At 36.3% G+C, this 18,167-nt stretch overlaps 1 protein-coding gene across 1 annotated transcript in view; it reads left to right on the forward strand.

Annotated features, from left to right (window-relative positions):
* The window catches only part of LOC122333701 (seizure 6-like protein), a 39,904-nt gene that overhangs the window by 13,150 nt on the left and 8,587 nt on the right, over nt 1-18,167 (forward strand). The window contains exons 2-8 of the mRNA XM_043231400.1: nt 10,017-10,463; nt 12,808-12,947; nt 14,588-14,783; nt 15,336-15,521; nt 16,473-16,644; nt 16,724-16,893; nt 17,521-17,715. Coding sequence (XP_043087335.1) covers nt 10,017-10,463; nt 12,808-12,947; nt 14,588-14,783; nt 15,336-15,521; nt 16,473-16,644; nt 16,724-16,893; nt 17,521-17,715 — 1,506 coding nt within the window. The remainder of the gene's footprint in view (nt 1-10,016; nt 10,464-12,807; nt 12,948-14,587; nt 14,784-15,335; nt 15,522-16,472; nt 16,645-16,723; nt 16,894-17,520; nt 17,716-18,167) is intronic.

Genomic DNA, 18,167 nt, shown 5'->3' on the forward strand with positions numbered 1-18,167 from the left:
GGATCTAGAGGGCCCGACTGACCCGATGGGGGCATGTAGGAACCGTCCCGAAACATCGACCCAGTGTCTGTGCTGCTCTCATTAGCTTCCACTGAAAAAAAAATCATTATTTCTGGTTCCTGCTCTTCTTTGTCTCTATCCCTGTGGTGTGAGCTTCCAGTAATAGCCGCTGTAACCGGCATTGAGCTCAGGGCCGAGCGCCACCGCTAATGAGGCAGGTGTTCAAATTAGTGAGCCGGGCCAGAGATCCCTCGGGAAAACGGCTACCGTCATGTAGATGTGGAGAATGAGAATTTTGATTAATTAATGCTGGAATGCGAGCTAGAGTCAATAGTTCAGATATAATTAATATGCGGTCCTTCTGAGGGATTGTTTGGAAAAATATTGCGTTGAAGTGGTTGCCAAGGCACGGCTATAAGGTGTGCTGATTCAGTTTTTGCAAGATGCAATGACTGCTCTGGTGTCTGAAATTAAATAGTTCCTGACTGTATAGTATACCGAAAACTACAGAAGCCCGTTTCCGCCACTAAATAAAAAAAAACCTTTTTTTCCTCAGAATTGCGAGATGTAAAGTCTCAATTATGAGAAAAAAAGGTCAGAATTGCTATATAAACTCACAATTATATCTCGCAATGTTACACAATTGTGAGAAAAAAGTCAGAATAGTGAGATAAAAACCTTTTTTATTTTATTCAATGGCGGAAATGGGCTTCAGTGTGAGATTTCGAACGCACTGTGTTTTTCCTGTCTCTAGATTTGACTTGGCCCGCTTCTGAACATCATAAAAGGCATATGAAAGAGGCGTTTCACAAATCATATGAATTTGTATGAGTGAGGTCATACAAGTTTGTATGAACTAGCAACTTTGTCAAATATATATGAATTGCTGTGAGGTAAGGATGACTACTCAGATGTTCAGGGTCAATACGATTTTTTAAAAGAAATTAATGCTTTTATTTAGCAAAGTTTTTATGAATATTTTCTATCTATTTTCAATCTTATAAAAGTAATTTTTTTGTTTTTTTTGATTTGTCTATTTAGCTTGTCTGTTTAGCTTTTATTGCATTTTAGCTATTTTAGTAAAATCCTTTACTTTACTTAAAGAATCTTGGAAAAAAGTGCATCATGGTTTCCACGTCTGTTTTTTAAGTTTTCTGCAATATTTTATATTTAATTTATTTAAAAAAAAATCATTCAGTAGTATTGCATAATATATATTTTTAATTAAACACAGTATTTAGTAAAGTACAAGTACAAGCTGTATAAAAAAATTTGCATCTATAGTTAGGCCTATATATTTGAGTAAATATTTCATACATTTTATAACTTAAATAACCGCAGCCTGTGTATAATGTTTATGTAAACCGCTTTTAAAAGCTAAAGTAAAAAGCAATGCACTCAATGCATGCTTCCGAACAGCTATTCTTAGCAATTCTGTAATTTGTCTAATAATATTACAAAGTCGTTTGACTCTTAAATGTTTTATTTGAGGAGCCAAAAGCTCCCTAGTGATATTTTTTTGTCCGGGGCGCTGTTATAATTTGAAAAATCAATACATTGTGCAACCGTAGCAAGCTTTCTTTAGCACACTCTGACAGCCTTTAAAATAGGCCTGCGGCATCAGATATTAATGGTGAAAGTGGCTCTCCTGTGGGAGGGCAGGGATCTTTACTGTACTGCAGACCTCCCACAATGCTCAGCGTGGCTCTGAGAGCAACCGTTTGAGCCGCAGGGTCAATGATTGTGATCACTGTCTGCTTCTGTTTACGTTAAACACTCGTGTGCCTTTGCCCTGAGGTTTATAATTCTCACAGACAGCTATTGAGCTAATTTCCCCCGCAATATGTGTGATGTTTCGTAGTCGTTACAAGCGGCGTAGCCTTCGTGTGCTGTGCTTTTCCACAGCGACTGGATATGATCAGACGGGAATGCGCCGCCAGGAATTTACCCTTACAGTAATTGTCTGTTTGTCAGCTGTAAAGCGCATCAAGAATGTCAACGGCGGTGGAAAGACGAAGGGCATAAAAGCAGACAAATGTGGAGATTGAAAAGTCAAGGTTAGTTATATGTTGCTCTATTCAGCCATGCGTTCAATCCTTGACAAGCGTGCAATTCTTCCCCGCATCCATACAGCCAATGGCGGTGGCCTTTATCTGCTCTGCCCAGAAACACACAGTGTCTCTCTCTCCCTCTCTCGCCCATCCTCACCCACCGTCCTCTTTATCTCACGCAATCCCTCCTTTCACAAGCACTCTGTTACTCTTTTTCTCTATGGTGGGATCATTGACACCTTTAATGAGTCAGCACGCAGTCACAGCACTAAACGGTGATAATGGGATGCCGTGTAGACGGGGGAGATGTGGAAGTGTGTGGGAAGCTCTGCGAGAGCGTGTTTATCGGTTCGGTCGAACCAAGTCGTTTTTTTTTAAATGCCCTTTCTTGTACTATGACCGCCCACTTTCTTGGGCTCCGGAAGTATTTTTTTCCTATGCATTTCCTCCATAGGGATTTAAAATGAAGACTCCCCGGTGAATCACACCGCTACAAACTTTGATTTGACTCATCAGCGGTGTTAATTGTGGCAGGCAATGTATTCCATAACTTATATTCTGTAATTCACCTCATGCACTGCTTTGGAAAGAAAGGTTTAATGCAATTTATAAAATAATATGACATTCACTTACATTGAACTTCTGGTGGTTAGTTAAAGTTATGATAAATTTGTACTTTTTTTTTCACTGTAAAACACTGTAAAAACAATAGTTGTTTTATCTTGAAATAACTTGTTCCCCCTGACTAAAATTAACTAAATTAACTAAAATTGACCTCACTCATACAAATGTTTAGGCAACAAGTTATTTTAAGTTGAAACAACTATTGTTTTTTACAGTAAATCAAATCCCATGAAGCATTACAATTTACTTGTAAATTGTGGTACAAAAAAGTATATATATATATCTATATACATAGACAGATGTAGATATATACAGATACATGTGTGTTTCTATGCGTTGTGCGTGTTTATATACATTTTATATTATATTAAGTCTCTAATGTCTTCAGTCATTCTTAATATGCTGATTTGAAACATTTCCCATTGTTATTATTATGCTTAATTTTTGTTGCGAAAACCGTTTCGGGGGATTTTTAATAAATAGAAAGTTCTGAAGTTCTGTTACACTGTAAATGTGACATTTCATCAGTTAAATGCTTCATTTCCTAAAAGAACACAAGCAATGTTTGATATCGCTCTTTAATATCTAGCCTAAATAGTGTTTATATACTCTGCATAGCTATAAATAAGTATTTTGAAATATATCTATTGCTGCAATTTTTGTTTCCATGGTAACAGCGACTTCTTTGGTGGATCATTGTAAATTCTGCTACTGAACAGAATTCTAAAAGTTGACTTGAAAGTCGAATTCTTTAGAATTTAAGCTTAACCTCAGAGCTCAAGGTAGACCTGTATTTATCGGATTATTCGTTACTGCTTAAAGTCCCTTTTTCTGCAAAGAAAAAGAAAAGGATTTTTACTCCTGGAGCTCTGCTGGTGCTCTCTATCACTGCTGGCTTTTAGCAGCATCCCGATAAAGACGTAACTGTCTGGCGGAGGTAAATAAACTCTGCTTTATCAACAGCAGAGAACGCTTGTTAAATCTCTCCAGGTTGTTGAGGCAACAGCGTCTAACTGAAAATCCTCCAACTGCTCTCTAGGCTGCAATTATGACAACTGAATGCCTCTATTTTGATTTTGGCATATTCGCTCCGAACGGCTTTTGGATTTGATCCAGGCACACAAAGGGAGGCGGGATAGGAACCATCAAGCATTTGTACACAGTTGACAGGATCTCGGGGTTCTTGCTGATCCAGATTGGTCAGGATCTTCCTCTTGTCAAGCGCTGCTGGTGAATAGACCATTGTGCCTCGTGATTGGCCCTCTTTCACCTCTGTTTGAATGTCAAAGGATGCTGCTAAGAGGAATTATATTCCTGGATTTCACAGACGAAAGGCCTGGAATAGAGTTTGTTACGGAGACGAGCTTCAGCTGGAGGAACACAAAGCTGTCATATTTCACAAAACCCTTTTAGATTATTTATATCGGTGCATGTGTGGTGCGCAAGTTGCTGTGCATTTGATTTCTAATAATAGAAAGCAATGTTATTATACCATGGTATTGTACTGTGCAAAAAAGTATATGTATCATACTGTTATTTTAGTTTTGTTTCTATACTATATGTGACCTTGGAACACAAAACCAGTCATAAGTGTAAATGAATGTAAATAAATAAGCTTTCCATTGATGTGTGGCCTGTCAGGATGGGACAATATTTGTCCGAGAGAAAACTATTGAAAATTATGGAATCTGAGCGATGCATATTACTAATCAAAAATGAGGTTTTAATATATTTATGGATAGAAAATGTGCAAAATATCTTCGTGTAACATGAATCGTGTAATTTATTTAATATCGTAATGATTTTTGGCTAAAAATGCAAATATAATTTTGACCCTTACCTTTGTTTAAATATACCCCAGTGACCTAAGATTAGTTTTGCGGTCCAGAGTCACATCTATAATTTTACAGTTTTTATTTACATTTTATTAGTTATTTTTATTAAGCTTAAATATATTATAGTTTTAGTCATTTGGCTTCAACTTACTTGATTTCAGTTAGTTGCTAAGGAATCATTTCCAATGTTTAAGCTTACTAGGCTACGGTATTACCATCTAAGTTAAACTAAGGTATTAACTTAATTACTTTTTGTAAGGGATTCATAATTTAAACACGATTTTGTACTATTTTGTACGTGTATATTTGAATACAGGATTCATATGTGGTATATGCATGTTTCGAATGCCACAAACCAGAAAAAACAGCAGCCAGAAACCCCCTTTAGAAGTCCAGAATGGTTTCAGACATTAATATTTCTCGCATGGATGAGCTGCCACCGTTTTTTCGCCCCTCCTGCGTTTTTTCTCAGCGTTGGCCATTTATTGAATTGCATTTCTTCTGTTTCCGCCGTCACTGTCAGGAAAGCTGTCTGAGTCATAATCCGACAGAATAAGCAGAGTGCGGGGGGACGGAAAGAAGCCGAGTCGAGGAAACAAGATAAAGAAAAGAGCGAGGCAGCGGGAGAGACAGCGAGGCAGGGAGGAGAGGGAGACAGTGAGGTTTAAGTTGATGACAGCTAGAGGAGGATTAATTTCTCAATCAGCAGCAGTGTTGGACTCTGTGCTCTTAGTAATTGCTGTGCTGTTGGGGCCCCTGTGTTTGGGGCTCATTATCTTGTGCAAATGAATGGGGTTTACGGGACCAGCTCAACTGCACTGAGCTTCCTCCGTTTGGACGGCCGTTAATGTGTCTGCTTGACGTGAGCAATTTCTAACCGGTGGAAAAGTTCATTTGTCATTCAGAGTAGCAGGGAAAATAACGCCTTAACATTTTCTGGTTGTTAAAGTTGTTGCACGGGGAGTGTAGCATTGTTGATTATCACTAATGATCAAGCCAAGCATTTTTTTTTGATGGTCGTTGTTGATAACTAGAAAAAGGAATGGCAGATGAAATATTGCATGTTATAATTATTACATGTTATGGCTACATGATTTAATATGATAATAATATGATGATGATTTCCTGGCAGTAGATATGTGTATATATTTATTTATTTATTATTTATTTAAATTAAAATAAATAAAATAAAATAAAAAAAAAAAATATATATATATATATATATATATATATATAAATTAATAATATATAAATTAATAATATATTGTCAAAACGTTTAAATCATATATTAAAAATATATTTAATATATAAACATATTTTTCTTACACACACACACACACACACACACACTTATATACATATATAGGCAAGAAAAAATAATATGGATATTTTATATGGATATAAAAATTAATATTTCCCAAACAAAATGGTTTGTATTTATATCTACATAATAAATATGAACATTACACACACATATAGATAGAATAATTTTGTATGTATTTTTCCTTACCGAATAATATTTATATATACACTTTATGAAGTACTATAAATTTAATACTTCATGTATTTTATATTCAATTTGTGTGTGTACTTAATAAAATATTTCATTTCAGTTCAAATTTAGAATGTGTATATACATGTAAAAAAAAACTATTGTATACATTATTAATGTTTTCATCAAAAAAGCGCTGTTTTTTGTATTTATAATAAATCTCTTAATTCTTTTTTTTTATTATTGATATAAGCAGTGAGTTACTATGTTTGTAGCTGTCATATCCAGAGGTTGCATGCAGCAGAAAGCCTTTTATTGTCGACAAGCTCTTATTGTGTCTGCGTCTGACCGGGGAAATAGTTCATTTGACATTCAAAATAGCAGGTTTAATAAATAGTGTGATTAAAATACTCTCTCTCTTTCCGTGGGTAAAGCCTCCTGTCCTAACCAGCTCAAAACCTGTAGTGTTTAGTGCTGCTGGAGTCTCAGAGTCAGATGTGTTGGCTTTGTCTGACCCACTTGCTATAAATAAAAGTCCAACAGCAATTCAACATGGGGAAAAAGATCCAGTGAACAATAGCTCGAAATTGCTACTCTTTGTCCCTATAGATTAAAAAATGTGACGGAGATAACACAGCTCTTGCAAACAGTGATTACGGAAAGCTAGCCTCAGATCGAGCCGTTAATGGATGAAGTGTTGTTTTGATACTGAATGTATTGTCAAATCCAATTTCACGTAGGACAGATGTTTTAGCCATCGTATATGAATACAACTCTTTTGGATTCTTCGGTTGTTTCTCCTAGACGGCGATTAGTTTAGAAGATCAAATGGAGGTTTGGATGAACTTGAGATTGTTCTTCTAAGAAACAAACTCACGTTAGTCTCCTGTGGAGTTTCAGAAGAGATCTCAAAACGCTCTGCCATCAAGGTTAAATGTGAAACAATCCTCATCGAATTCTTTATTTGTGTCTGTTTTTCTCTTAATAAATTTGAGGAGAAACATCTGATTCCTAAATCAATTCCTAAACAATATATTTTCTGCTGAAGCTATGTTTTAAATCCAAACTAGCATCTCGTTCGAGTTTGTAATGGTGCAGGATTGCTTATATTGAGCAGAAGTGCATGTATGCCGCACAATTAACTTTCACTAGAGGACGAAGTGGCCCTGTGCACTTCACGTCAGGTGCTTTTCTCTCGTACTCACTTTCATTACATGTTTTATTGCTCCGACAACGTCCCCGGACAACACTCTATCACTCGCAGAGGGTAATAGCTTTTTTTCGCCGGTGTAATTTAATTGATCAGCCACTTCCTCTTTTTTTCACCTTGAGGAATGGCCGCTGTGGTGAAAAAGCCAGCAGAGATCAGAAGACCGATTCATCTAAATTAGTTTGTTATGAAAAGAAATTTAGGATACAGTACAATGCAGTTCCACACCAAAAACTGGATAGATAGATAGATGGATGGATGGATGGATGGATGGATGGATGGATGGATGGATGGATGGATGGATGGATAGATAGATAGATGGATAGATAGATAGACACAAACACTGAACTATATTAAGTTACGTTTATTATTACGTTTAAGTTCACATAAATTACAAAAATAAAAAATTCATATATTTTATGTTCTATAAGAAATTTTGGACTATTAAATGGTACAAAAATATGGCTAAATTCACTGTAATATTAACTGGTTATATTTATAACCAGTTATAATAGTATTATAAATATATTATATTTATAATAGTTATATTTAGTAATATATATATATATATATATATATATATATATATATATATATATATATATATATATATATATATATATATATTACTACTATTATTAAATCATATATTTTAATAATATATTTTTCTGTACCAAATATTTATATATACACATTATCAAGTACTAGATTTAATACTTCCTTCACATATTTTATATTCAATTTGTGTGTGTACTTAATAAAATATTTCTCTATTTTATATGCATATATAAAAGAGAGAAAGTGGGAAAGAGAGAGAAATATATTTTTAAAAAATCATATTGTTATTTATTTATTTTTGTTATTACTGTCATACAAGTTCATTGGAAAGAATCAGCTGAAACATTTGACGTTCTAACTCTTGCAATCTCTATTCTAATTCTGTTCTTTAAAAAGAATACTTACCCCTTGTAGACTTATATTAACTAACACTAGCTTCTCTATTCCTTTTCTGTTCTATCAGTTTTCTTTTTATTTATTAAACTACTTAAAAATGCCATGCTAACGTGCACTACATTAAGCTAGCAGGCTTGTTATAGCACTTCCGTATCATTGCTCTTTTGTTGGTTTTGATTGCTTTCATTGTCGCTTTGGAGAAAGCACCTGCTAAATGTGTAAACGTAAAGATATATAATAGCCAACAGACCAACAGTGTGGAACTTTAAATGTTTCCCAATCTTCTCGTTTTAAGCATTTCAACCAAAAAAAGATTTTTGGTTTGTTTCCGAGTTCGAAAAAAAATCATCTGTGGTCTCACACGCCTGAAGCGCCACACCTTGAAGTGTATGTAGCGCCGAAAATGCTCCATTTACGCAAAGCATAAGCATAACAATTTGATGTCACTTTAACTGTCTAACCGGCTCATTGACAGCGTATTGGCAGAAAACGAAAGGCTGCCGTGTTTCGGTGGGCCTCAGAATGAGCTCGGGTTTGGGTCGGCGAGCAGGAGGTGTATAGCTCCACGTATTAGCACACGTAGGAGACGGCGTGTCGGTGCATTTCTTACCGAGTCGTTTCTCCGACACGCTTCATTTGCGTTCCAGTCCATCCTCCCCGTGAAGGACCGTCTGCAAACCCGAATCAGCGGCGCAGAGAGAGAGAGAGATATAATAACCGGCAGTTCTGGCAGCGGTCCACTCACCCGCACAGACCCACAATAGTGCTGTGAAAACTAGATTCCCCCTGAGCTGGAACTCCCACCTCTTTTACACCGACCCCTCATCAGTGATACAGCTGACATCTGCCCTCAATGAATGCAGCGCTGCCAGCCTGTTTTACCACAACTACCTTATCGCAAATCACGCGTATTATGACTTGCGTGTTCGGCAACATGCCTTGATTTTCGCAGCTCACGAGAATTAAACTCCTATTACACTCACTCCTTCAGAAATGGAAAAAAAAATCTGTCATCAACTGTCTTGTTTTTACTGAAAAGTCTTGACGGTTGTCTGTGTAATTACAATGTTATCTTGTAGTTTCATCATGTTCATTATTATTTGTAGCTAATTAATTATAGTAGAATTTTTTAAAGAATACTTATCGCATGATCAACATAGTAAATGTTGCACACAAATTTAGTATTTTGTTAAAAAATGTGTTAAAGGCAGTGAAAATTATGCAAATTATGAAAATGACATGGTGCACTATGAATCAATATTATTTTAGATTTCTTTTATTCATGTTTTAAATAATTTTTTTATAATTTTGTAATGTGATTTTCTATATTTTGTTATTATTATTATTTAGGTTAGGTTAAGTTATATTAATTTCAGTTTTTCTTTTTATTTCAGCTTTAGTTGTTTTATTAAAAATTAAGAATTATTGAGCCAGTACGCAAGCAATTGGCATTCAAAACCATGTTTTTTCCACCGAGCAGACAATATTGATTTTAATTCAGAGCTGTCAAGTTTGATTTGCCTAGAAATTTCATCTTTCAACAACAGATGGAGATAGAGAAGTCAAACTTATTCAGTGTACCTTTTAAGAGAAATACATGTAACAAAGCTATACAATTAGCCCAGATAACAGCTCGGATCATCTGATCTTAGACAAATTTGATAAGAAATGTTTGCCTTCGTGTAGTGAGATCATAACATCTGTAAGTCACTGTGGAAACCTCTGGCGAGTAACTGGGGTCGCATTTTAGAAACAGAAAAGCAAGTGCTGTTCATGACAGATTGGCTATTGCTTAACTTTGCAGGAAGGAATTTGTGCAATTGATCTGTAACTCTTTCTGTTTCCTCCAGGTGAGTCCGGGGTGACCCCTCCACCCAGCCTCGCTCCAGCGATGCAGGTCCCAGCCCCTAAAGAAAGCCCCAGAGGAGTTGCATCCATGGGGCAGGACTTCATAGAGTCGGTCCTGTCTGGTAAGGATCATCTTCTGGCCCAGAAGGGTGTGACTCTTCCCAGCGGTTTACCCCCTGATCTGGTGCCCATGTTGGGGAAGGGGCTGGGGGTCGGAGCAGAGGCCCTTTCCCCCGACCAGCCCCTGCTGAGGAAGATGCTCCCTGCACACAGCGCCACGGGCCATCCCTCTTTACCTCCAGCCTACGAGCTCCCCACCGAACCCCCGGAAGCCGTCGCCACGCCGAGCTGGGATAGCGATGCTCCTAGCCCACATCCCAAACCTTCGGGATCCGCTGCCACTAACACCACTGTGAGCTCTGAAACAGCATCTTGGGCTTTCACCTCAGGTAAGACAGAGATTGATGTAATATACTTAAAATGGGCATAAAACACACATTTTTAGTCAAAAGACATGCATATACTGTACATTCACTGTGCTTAAAGTCATGTGACTACATAATTGACACAGTTGTTCATTAAAGCTATTCACATAAATAATGGTGAAATAAAACAAATAGATTGCTTTAGAAATTAGAAATGTCAAACAGAAATAAAATAAGTTGAAGTACTAAAATTGCTCAAATGAAAATGGAAATAAAAAATAAAGATAAATAGAAATATTCCAAACCAAAACTGAATAGAAATGAGAAAGTCTTTTTAAAAAATTATAAACTTTTAAATAAATAAAATTTTGAGTGACAACTTCAAATATATAAAATATATTTATATATAAAATATTAAAAAGTTGTAACATTCTTTTAAAAGTTTTTTGAAGATATAAAGAAAAAAGTACAAATAATTCTAAATTATTAATAGTACTAACAGTAGAGCATTTTGTCTAGTTAATAGTAATTATAATTATAAAGTCATTGTCTGTTTGTACCAAGTGCAATGGCTATTTTTACTAACTCGATTGCTCTGATATTTTTGTTACTAATAATAGCATATTATAAGTCACTTTAAGTTTGTAGCTTCTTTATATTAGTGTAAACAAAATACTTGCAACTTACATTTTGTTCCTCTAGCTTTATTTACAGTAAAATCAGCCATATACTTAGCATGCACCTAGCATGTTTTATATATTTATTTATTTATTTATTGCACCTTTATTTGCACATTGCATTATACCCAGTGTGAACACCTGTACAGAAGTTGAACTTACATTTGCTATCCATGCTGCAAAGTTACTACCTTATGTTGTTGTTTAAGCTGGTGTCCTTAACTAGCCTCACTAGGAAACTAGGTTTTGCTTGCTAATGCAAGATCCATGCCAAACTGGAACTAGCCGGTATAAACTGTCCTGAACCAGCATGGACATTGGAGCTGGGTCATTCCATGTGAGCTCAAACTGACGTTACAGACTCTTTGTAGAGAAGGGTCAAAATGGCAATTTTCACTTGAGATTCAGAGCCATATTACAGCGGGGTAAAAGTGACTTTAGAAAGATGACAGCTTCATAAATAGCAAAAAGCACTTCTTTTTGTTTTTGCCTCAGGTTTGCATGCCTGTAACTCAAGAAGCATTAAATATATCTTAATATCCTTTTAGATTCTTAACAAGCTTTCCTTTTGGTATCTTCATTTGGTATCTTCATTGGCAAGTTGTTCACGTTTTCAGAAGTCTAAAACCAAATTTGGGTCATTCGTTTTGCATACAGATGATACTTTTATTTATTTTTAAAGAGGAATGTCTGAAGAATAAATAATGTTAAAACTAGAAATGTATACCTTTTTTTTATGTCAGTTCAATTGCATTAACATACCTGAGTGCCATGAGTACTATTTTTATAAAAATACTATTATACTATTTTTATAGTATACAATATAAATCCTTCTAGATTCTCATTCTTAACAGACTTTTCATGTGAAATCTTTGAAATGTACTAAATTACATACCATACATCCATGACATTGAAAGTGTCCCTATTATGGGTTATGAAAGGTTCATATTTTGGTTTTGGGAGTCCCAAAAAACAGGTCGATAAGGTCAAAAAACACTTTTATTTTCTTATAATGTGAATTTATTTTTATATTATTTGTTCAACAACTCTAGAGCTCTGTTCATTTCCAAAAATCCATAGTTGGGGCACTTTATATTCTTCTGTGCAAATGTTTCATTTTGACATCAACATGAAACGACCCTAAATCATTGAGTCCCAAGCCGTTTCATGGTGACGTCAAAATGAAACATTAGCAATATTGCCCGTCCACTTGTTGGTCTTTTCACATTCGTCTGAATGAAAATGTAAATTCATTCTTTGCCCCTAGTTTCTGTTTTTGGAGCGTTAAAAGCTCATCAACACTGCTTTAAAAGAAATCGACCAATCACTGGCGGGGTTTGGAAAAACGAATCATTGAATGAATCGTTTGGTAGTTGTTAAGCAAATAACGTAAAAATACATGCATATTATAAGAAAATTTAAGTGTTTTTTGACCTTGTATGCATGTCAGCCTGTTGCTTGGAACTCCCAAAACCAAAATATGAACCTTTCATAACCCATAATAGGGGCACTTTACCAAAATCTGAAATTTGGTTGATTTAACACAGAATGACCCAGCTACCAATCAAGCATTTCCAGCAGGGAAACATAAAGCTACGGCTACAGTTGTTTTCCATCTCAAATCCCCTCTGTACGCATTCTCAGACGAACGCTTGGGTTTTTAATGTCGTCTGTCTGGCATTTTCCTCCAGCTGTAACAAACTGCAGGGTCAATTTCAGCGACCCAGAGGGCTACATCGATTCTTCAGACGATCCGCCCCTCCCTGATGGAGCGTTCCTGCAGTGCACTTACACTGTGACCGTCTACACAGGCTACGGTGTGGAGCTACAGGTACCTTTTAATACTGCTCCCGTGAATCATGTTTCCCTCCGCCTCCAAATGATGTGACAAACTGACTGAACTGGCACCTGTTAATGCATGGATCTCTTTAAATGACATGTTAATAGACTGTGTAATCCAACAAATAAGCAGCTGCAGAACAACGACCACAGCATGTGGCCCCGAGGGAGTTATCTGGAAACGCAATCTGCTGCCTAACAAGCTTTTTTCTTCCCCCCCCCTAATCCTATTTCTCCTTTGCCTAGCACATTTTGTGGACGTGCACCCTCGGATACAGGTGACTGCTCTTAACAGCCCTGCGTCCGGTAGAACGTGCCCTCTAGTGGCACGAGGTGTAATTGCACAGATATAATTACTGGAGTTGAACGCTCGGGGCCGGCAGCAGTGCGTTCCCAGAGAGCCGGAGCCACACAAGCAGATGTTAATGAGAGAAGAGGGAGTCCGTCGGAGCTGTATTGCCGCAGTGTCTGCATGCAGCCGGCTGTAATCCCGTGTCCACGTCCGCTGTCCCTCTGCGGATGATTCACGCCTGTGACATAATCTCTAATTACCGCTTTAATCCACAGCCAAAGGCCTGCTGAGTGTGTGTGTGTGTGTGTGTGTGTGTGTGTTGAATATTCTGTCTCAAGGGATTTAAACTCTTCCAATTAATTTGGTATGTATACACACACACACACTGTCCTCATGGGATCAGATGAGCTACGGATAATCCATGCTGGCTGTGATATGCTTTAAAGTCGACATGAAATCAAAATGCACGCTTTTTACTTTCTTAATGCCTGTTACTGCTGTTGTTCCAATTTATTGGCTATTTCAAGGGAAAGAAATGCATCAAAATGTATTAAATACCTGAAATAGTTTTTTAGCAAATATAATTTTTCTATGAAAATGTAACATCATTGATGCATTTAAACAAACCATATGAAATATGAATAAACATTTGGCCTTTGAAACCTTTTATATTTTCAGAACAAAGTGTCTTAACATTGATACGAATGCCAATTTTGACACTACATATAAGCATAATTTTAATTCTGTTTTAAAATGTATATTTGTTTACATATATTTTATTAAAATGTTTTATTTTTATCATTATATATTAAATATTTAAAATAATATTGTATATATGTAACATTTTTATTCAATAAATAAAATATTGGATATATCATAAATCTAATGGTCAAAATAATTTATGGAAATAATATATAATAGAATATGTAATATCTATGAGTATATACATAGGAAATTATTTTTTTATTTTTATTACATTAATTATTATCATGTATCTGATATTTATTTTTACATCAGTATCTATTTAATTCAGTATCATGAAATATTGGGTATGGAATTATAAGAAATGCACTAAGTTCATTTAAAGTAATTAATAAAAAATATAATACAGACATATATGTGTGATATATATATATATATATATATATATATATATATATATATATATATATATATATAATGTATGTGTGTGTATATAAATATATATGTGTGTGTGTGTGTGTACGTGCATATGTGTGTGTGTGAGGCATATAAACATAAAATAACTTTAAAATTCATGGTGTAATGTGTGTTTCTTACCAGTGTTGGCTGCTAACATGATTGGCATTTCTTCGTCGTAGGTCAAAAGTGTCAACCTGTCAGAAGGCGAGCAGCTGTCAATCAGAGGGATGGATGAAGGCGGAGCCCTGCTCGTGCTGGCCAATCAGACGCTTCTGGTGGAAGGTCAGGTGATCCGCAGTCCGACCAATACGCTGTCTGTGTTCTACCGCTCGTCTCCGGAGGGAGGAGTCGGCATGTTTCAGCTGCATTATCAAAGTGAGTCTTTTTCAAAACAAGCCACTTATGCATTAAACACAGCATCTTTGAGGACTCGCCTCTTGCTGTGTTTTTTTTTACAGAGATAATTAGGCTTTTGCATAAAACTCTGATGTTTATGTAATATTATTGTAATGAGTCCCTCAGGTACCTGTGTAAATGTAAAAAACGCTCCTCATCCAGAAGTCTCAGCACTTGTGGGGCTCTTGTTGAACTTGTTAGACACTGACCAGACTTTGCCTCCAAACTTTTAATTGAAAAATTCTCCATTTGGTTAATTTGTTCGCTTATCTAACTTGATAGCTTCTGCCGTGTCCATTAACCGGCTAATGTACTTGTAGTTTCACTCCAGGGCTCATTTCACAAGGGTTTTTTTGTGCCGTCTTGTGTGCAATTTGTTTCAATCAGCGTCCTCGAGTGGCATTAGCATTCATTTTATTCACAAATGATTAAAGGAGTAGTTCACCCCCCCCAAAAAAATCTGTCATTATTTACTCAGATGTCTTAAAAGGAGAGTTTTTGAAGGATAATCATGCACTCTTTCTCATCCAGTTTTTCGCCTGAGTTGTGCCCTGCCTCGACGGCCTCATTTTGGGGAGGTGTCGGTAAAAGATCTGCATCCCGGAGGCACGGCCCATTTCCAGTGTCACATGGGATACCACCTGCAGGGTGATGCCACGCTCACGTGTCTCAATGCCTCGCTGCCGGTGTGGAGCCAACATGAGCCGAGCTGCAGAGGTGAGACGCTGAGATCAGTAAAGCAACACATGCTATATATATATATATACGTATACATATTTTTATTTCAAATAAATGTTTTTCTTTCTATTCGACAAAGAATCCTGAAAAATCGTATTCATCTTGGTTTTCAGTATATAATTAAGCAGCACAACTGATAATAATTAGAAATGTTTCCTGTGCAGCAAATCAGCTTCTTAGAATGATTTCTGAAGGATCGTGTGACACTGAAGAATGGAGTAATGATGATAAAAAATGTCACGGGAATAAATTGCAGCTTACAGTATGTTCACATAGAAAACAGTTATTTTAGACGGAAAGAATATTTTACAGTTTTTCCTGAATTTTTGATCAAATAAATGCAGCCTTGTTGAACAGACTGGACATTTAAAAAAACTAAAAAATATCTGACCAATTGCATATTGAGATTTGTATATATAATTCATTATAGTAAATTATTTTTATATATATATATATATATATATATATATATATATATATATATATATATATATATATATATATATATTGTCTCTTTATTACAAACATGAAGTTATAAATGAAAATAATGAAAACATAATAATTTAAATACAAAATAATTCATTAAATAAAATAAATAATTGTAAAATAATAACATAATAATAAGGAGTAATAAATAAAGATTTACTATATATACATATGTATAATTAAAATATAATAATAAAACAATTATAATACATATTATATATATATATATATATATATATATATATATATATATATATATATATATATATATATATATATATATATATATATATATATATATATGTGCGTGTGTGTGTGTGTGTGTGTGTGTGTGTGTGTGTGTGTGTGTGTGTGTGTGTGTGTGTACAATATTTCATTATTTTTTAAAAAGTGAATAATGAACCTTACTGTAAGGGACACATTTTCCATTATGTTTTGTTCAAGCTTTGTGTGGAGGAGTTGTAAAAAACGCCACGGTGGGCCGAGTGCTGTCCCCCTCTCCCCATTCGGGCCCTAACAGCACCCTGGACCGCAGCTGCTCTTGGTCCTTGGAGGCTCCTAACGGCCAAAGGCTGCACCTGCATTTGGAGAGAATGGTGTTGGGCCCCACAGACAGGTAAGTGCATGTGTCTTCTGAATCAGTTCATGCTTTTTTATATGTGAATAAGAGACTCAGGCCTTCTCCCGTGATACAGGCTGGTCTTATGGAGCGGCCTTGATGCAGGTTCGGTGGTCCTGTTCGATTCGGGCCGTGGTGGTCCCATCCCGTTTGAGGGAGTGATCAGCGAAGGTCCAGCTGTTCGGGTCCAGTTTATAACAGACCAACCAAACAGTCACAACACTGGATTCAACATACGTTACGAAGGTAGGCCATTTGTAACACCACACATGTTGGGCAAAAACATCAAACCAGAGCATATTTGGACATTAAAACCCCAAATACAAATATTTAAAATATTAAATCAAATATTAAACATACAGTTTTTCCAACTGCTATGAACCAACGAACAACTGGCTAACATATGGAAATCATATAAAACCTAAAATTAATGTTCTTCTTGTTTTGCTTTGATTCAAAGCGTGCTATCTTTCTTGTAAATAAAATTAGTTTGACCTTGCATCTTATTTCTTAATACCTTTTATAAATTCTATTTCATGCAAAAGTGCATTTGTACATTTTTAAGTATAGCTAACCCAGCTATGTTGAACATGTTGCTCTTGATTTTGTTTTCCGTTACTTTAGCTACCCGCATGCTCCTAAAAACAGATAAATAAATTCTCCATGCTCTTATTATCCCTTAATCCCTTCCTGTCCTAGCTTACTATTTTGAATGAACACTGGAAACTTGTAGAACTGGCACTTCCCGTGTTTATTGCCATCTTATGATGAATCACTGGTATTCCTCAACTGTAAGTCGTTTTGGATGAAAGCATCTGCCAGTCAAATAAATCTGCATGTCTAACAGAGCTTGTTGTGCTCGTTCACATTTAGCGTTCGAGAAGGGCCACTGCTATGAGCCGTATATCCAAAACGGAAACTTCAGCTCGACCGACCCGACGTACGGCGTGGGGACGGTGGTGCAGTTCACCTGTGACCCCGGGCACTCGCTGGAGCAGGGGCCGCCCGTCATCGAGTGCATCAACACACGAGACCCCTACTGGAACGACACGGAGCCCCTCTGCAAAGGTACGGGATTACATTACAACACACGCTGCCAGACAACATTTATCCTTCGCTAAATGTCATGGGACTGGCAGATTTGAAGCTAATTAAAATGATTTTCTTCTAATTATGCTACGGTAATTGCACTGAATGTGAATGGTACGTTAATATTCAAAAGCGGCCTTTGATCTAAGAAGTGCTTTTTAAAACTCCGTCTTTTTTTGCGGGTAGGCTGATGCAAATTCTCACCTGACTTTTAGCTGTCGCCCCGCGGTTCACTTCGTCGTAATGGATCTTTAACGGGGATAAATGAGGTTTTCTGTGACTGGCGTGAGGTCGTAATGTAAAGCTGGCGAACCTCCGACATGATGTGTTACACATGCTTGTTAATGCTTGGGTGTCACATGCAATTAATATCACAATTAATGCAGCATGCTGGAGTCTGGAGTTTCACAGTCAAACGCACAGGCCACAAA

The sequence above is a fragment of the Puntigrus tetrazona genome, unplaced genomic scaffold (genome assembly GCF_018831695.1).
Source record: "Puntigrus tetrazona isolate hp1 unplaced genomic scaffold, ASM1883169v1 S000000373, whole genome shotgun sequence".
Classification (NCBI taxonomy): Eukaryota; Metazoa; Chordata; class Actinopteri; order Cypriniformes; family Cyprinidae; genus Puntigrus; species Puntigrus tetrazona.